The 3,459-nt window shown below is 36.6% G+C and overlaps 1 protein-coding gene across 1 annotated transcript in view; it reads left to right on the top strand.

The window, feature by feature from the left end:
* The window catches only part of LOC106883773 (protein broad-minded), a 264,423-nt gene that overhangs the window by 234,986 nt on the left and 25,978 nt on the right, over nt 1-3,459 (top strand). Inside the window, exons 25-26 of the mRNA XM_052967655.1 lie at nt 653-761; nt 2,444-2,540. Coding sequence (XP_052823615.1) covers nt 653-761; nt 2,444-2,540 — 206 coding nt within the window. The remainder of the gene's footprint in view (nt 1-652; nt 762-2,443; nt 2,541-3,459) is intronic.

Raw genomic sequence — 3,459 nt, 5'->3', positions numbered from 1 at the left:
AAAAAAACAACAAAAACAGGTGGTGTAAACAACAAATCGATGTATTAGTTTAATGCTTGGGAATAGAGAAAGTCTTTGACGTTTCGAGCTACGCTCTTTAACAGAAAGGAGAGATAATAGTTTCACTTTAATAGTTTCAGTATTAAAGTGAAACTATTAAAGTGAAAATATCTGACATTACAATAGAAATATGTCATGGTTTCACTTTTGACACGTAATACTGAAATAGTGGAGGAGATATGATATTGCTCTGGGCTCGCACTAAGCAAGAAGTTAAAAATATTTTTGGCCTATGACACTACATGGACCTTAAGTAAGGCATGTGTAAAATTTGAATGAAATTGGTTGTGTAGTTCTCAAGTTTTAGGGATTCACACAGACAGACACACACACACACACACACAGACATACATTCTCATCTATATATATAGATGGTTGAAGGAGTACTTGGCCGTATTTTCTTGTAGTTTCACTGACCGTATAGAAATTCCCTTAGTGGTGTGGATGGTTTGTCAATATACTGAATGTGACAGATGAACTAAAATAAATACCTCCTAACATCTATAGACTTCTATATAAAATGAAGGAGTAAAATAATTTGTAGTATATTCTGTATAAATCATTATTTAAGGTTTTCTTGTTCCCAATCTAGTACCATCATCATAGACATGATATCACTTGAGAGAAATTACATTCTTGTCCAATCATTTCTTGTTGGTGGACCAACCGAACGCCAGTTACCTCCTCGAACTCTTCAACAGGTAGGTGTTTTTTTTTAACCAGCCTCAAAGCTACTGTGGCCATGTTTTTAAGTGTTTCATTACTCATTACAGGATCATGATTTCATTTCTAGAGCTAATGTGTTTTGTTCCGAGGCAAAACACATTACTTTACTTGCCTCACACTATATATATAACAATCTGTGACTGTTTATATATATAACAATCTGTGACTGCTTATATATATATATATATAACTGTGACTAATTATATATAATCATCATTGAGACATTCCCATGACTGTATGATAATATTTTAATAGAACATTATCACTGCTCACTCTCTCAAACTTAAACAACAGCAATTGGACTACTCAAAGTTACTACAAATGCTAGACATCATAGTCACTGCATGTCTTCAGCATACTCAAGAGTGCATTATAAAGACTCACCTTCATGGTTTTCATTGTTTTCATGATCAGAAAAATTCTCCACCCTACTACAGCTACTAATAAAGTTCAAGTGACACTCACTCCGGAATACTGCATCTGTATTCTGGACAGTGCTACTGCTACTCACACAGAGAGCCTTGGCAATATCTAAAGAAAAACTACTTGACTGACCTGTATGAAATCACTCCTCACTAATAGCCTTTAACTAACAGTCATGCTATGCTCTCTCTCTCTCTCTCTCTCTCTCTCTCTCTCTCTCTCTCTCTCTCTGTATCCTATTGCTACTATAGTGACTTCTGCTCCTTGAGATTAACTGGTCTCATGTCCTCACTATGTTAACACTCACTCGTCTTATCTCATCATCCACATTCTATCCACCAACATTCATCTCTTGATTCTACACTAACCACTACATCCTGTCTTTCCTTTCCAAAATGTAGACCTCTGGAATTCACTTCTTGTATTTTCTTGCAGTAACTCATTTTCAACTAAACAAGACAGATGTTAGCCATCATTCTTGGAGTGCCTGTGGAGGCCCTGAGCTCAAGAGCCTCTTCCCTATATGCCCATCACTAAGGAGATGCACAGGATAGTACTGATCCCTCACTATTCAATGGTGCACCTTCAAATTTACTGTAGTACACTTATTTCAAAAGTCTACTTTAGCATTTCTACAAGTTAGTGCCCACCCAGAATATTCTGAAGCACCTCCAGGCACCAAAATCTATTAACAGGCTGCCTCGCAATCAAACAGATGTTGAATACCCCAAAACATTTGCACTGTGTATTTGGCCAATACAATTAATTAATCATGCCTCAGCTCAGTTCTCTACCAAATCACTTAGAAATATTACTTGATTTAGTGTAGTTTTATGTCTTCTTCAACAGAACCGTTTATATATTACTTGTTTAATGCTATAAAGCTAGAAATAAACACTGGCCATTTAAAAGCCCTATAATAGACATTTACATATGTGTATATTTGCCATAAATTTACGTTGGCCATCACCAAAAATATCCTATCAAATGCTTTGTTCAATCATCTACTCATTTGTTACTCAATCAGATATGACTGAAGCCAACAAAACATCAGTCACAATAATCCTGTTCATTCATTCATCCTATGTCTTCTACTTCTCTTATTTTTCCTAAATTCTTATATTGAAAACCTTTCTCTTTGGAAGAGCTAAAAAGATATTAAATATTTTAAAAAATCTGTTGACATTATTAGTGTTAGTTCATGTCTGATGTTGTCTCTTTTGTTTACTTTCAGGATTCAGATAATGTTTACTCTTATCCTTTGTTTTCAAAATATCCTGTCCCAGATGTATACACACTTCCCATAACGAAGTCAACCCAATTAAAAGATGGTAAGTTATATTCTGTTCATAAGTTAGTGTCAGTAATATTAATATTTCAGTAGTCCAAGGTGGCAAGCTGGCAGAATCATTATTGCATCAGGCAAAATGTTTAGCAGTATTTTGTTTGCCTTTACATTCTGAGTTCAAATTCTGCAAAGGTCAATTTTGCCTTTTCATCCTTTCAGGGTCAATAAATGAAGTACCAGTTGAACATTAAGGGGGAGGGGGTAATTAAATTACCCCCGCCCCCAAAATTGCTGGCCTTGTGCCAAAATTTGAAACCAGCATTTCAGTAGTCTTATTTTATTGCACACTTTGACTGAACAGTCAGGTGCAACTCCATGCACTTTGGTTATACACAGTATTTTGTTTTCATGGTTTTTATTGCATTGAATCTGCTTTATGTAATATGTGAGTGTAACATTGTTAGTGGTACTGTTTTATGTATATTATGGTGGTTTCAGCCAGCATAATTCTTATCTCAGAAGATACGTGAAGAAATATTTTCACTTAATCTCTTGTTAATAAAAATAAGTATACTCTACATTCCTAAAGTATTGAGTCTTTTGTTTTGAATTGTGGATTGCCTATTGTGGATATATATATATTGGGGCAAGCGAAAGCGAATTTGTGATGGCACCTGTGCCCAGCATTGCCTTTCTGGCACTTGTGCCCGCGGCATGTCTAAGGACTTTCAAGCGAGATCGTTACCAGTGCCCCTGGACTGGCTCTTGTGCGGGTGGCACATAAAATACACCATTTTGAGCGTGGCCATTGCCAGTACCGCTTAACTGGCCTTCATAGGATTTTCGAGCGAGATCGTTGCCAGTGCCCTTGGACTGGCTCTTGTGCAGGTGGCACATAAAATACACCATTTTGAGCGTGGCTGTTGCCAGTACCACCTGACTGGCCTTCATGCGGGTGACAC

This window comes from Octopus bimaculoides, chromosome 4 (assembly GCF_001194135.2).
Source record: "Octopus bimaculoides isolate UCB-OBI-ISO-001 chromosome 4, ASM119413v2, whole genome shotgun sequence".
Classification (NCBI taxonomy): Eukaryota; Metazoa; Mollusca; class Cephalopoda; order Octopoda; family Octopodidae; genus Octopus; species Octopus bimaculoides.
The sequence above is the reverse complement of the archived record's forward strand: the minus strand, read 5'-3'. Positions and strand labels throughout refer to the sequence as shown.